At 42.0% G+C, this 1,082-nt stretch overlaps 1 protein-coding gene across 1 annotated transcript in view; it reads left to right on the top strand.

Annotated features, from left to right (window-relative positions):
- Positions 1–1,082, top strand: part of LOC115287066 (adenylate cyclase type 10-like) — a 76,024-nt gene that overhangs the window by 9,439 nt on the left and 65,503 nt on the right. Inside the window, exon 4 of the mRNA XM_029933344.1 lies at positions 1,030–1,068. Within this exon, the coding sequence (XP_029789204.1) occupies positions 1,030–1,068 (39 nt within the window). The remainder of the gene's footprint in view (positions 1–1,029; positions 1,069–1,082) is intronic.

The raw sequence follows: 1,082 nt of genomic DNA, 5'->3' as shown, positions 1-1,082 counted from the left end.
TAGTCATTAAGAGATGCTATATGAACACGTGAGTGATTTATACCTCCCTTATTAGTGCTTTGTCTTCTAATGAAGCACTTACAACTGACTTTCAACCTCTGCCTGCCATCTCGTGTATTCTTGATTTAAAATATTCATGAAGATAAATAAAGGTTTACTCTATTAAAGTAAACTCAGGGTCTAGTCTTATCGGGCTCTAGGTTCTCTAGAATCATCTTAATGACACCCACTAGACCAAAGTTAATGTTCCTTAAGAGCAGAAACTGTATCTACTTCCTGTTTTGCATCCCACTCAGCACAACGGTGCTCAACAAATTTGTGACGACACACACATAGGAAAAAACAATGCCCATGTATCCTGTGAAGCCTAAGTAAAGAAAATGCAAGTTGGTAATAAAATCCAAGCTGACCATAGTTGTGGTTTCCCAGTTTCCTGATTCTCACTGCATACCGAGTCCTGTCCCTCCTCCACTCGCCCATGCCACTCAAGCACTCCACTGATCAGGAGAAAGCATTATCATGGGCATAGCTCGCTGTCTTCAGGCCTCACCAGAATCCCTACCTGCTTTCCGATCCCTTCCCATTCACAGAAACAGAGTATGTACATAGTCTCGTTCAGTGGGCATCCTACCAATGGGTATAAGTGACCTGAGACATCTTTAGTATGATGTTCTGAACTGATGTTCTCTTGACCTAATTTCTATAACACAGATGAAGAATGAATTCTTACTGGCTTTAAGAAATTGGACTTTGGGACGCCTTGAGTGGCTCAGTCAGTTGAGCATCTGAATTCAGCTCAGGTCATGATCTCACAGCTCATGAGTTCCAGCCCTGCATCGGGCTCTGTGCTGACAGCTCAGAGCCTGGAGCCTACTTCTGATTCTGTGTCTCCCTCTCCCCCTCCTCAGCTCACACTCTGTCCATCTGTCTATCTCTCTCTTTCTCTCTTTCTCTCAAAAATAAACATTAAAAAATTAAAAACAAAAAAGAAATTGGAGTTTGATTTACCTTGTTTTCTTCTTTTCTCAGAAGTGTTGATTTTTGGAGGAGACATCTTAAAATTTGCAGGTATGGGGGCTCAC

This window comes from Suricata suricatta, chromosome 3 (assembly GCF_006229205.1).
Source record: "Suricata suricatta isolate VVHF042 chromosome 3, meerkat_22Aug2017_6uvM2_HiC, whole genome shotgun sequence".
In the NCBI taxonomy this organism is placed as follows: domain Eukaryota; kingdom Metazoa; phylum Chordata; class Mammalia; order Carnivora; family Herpestidae; genus Suricata; species Suricata suricatta.
Note: the sequence above shows the minus strand (reverse complement) of the source record. Positions and strands in the feature narration are given on the sequence as shown.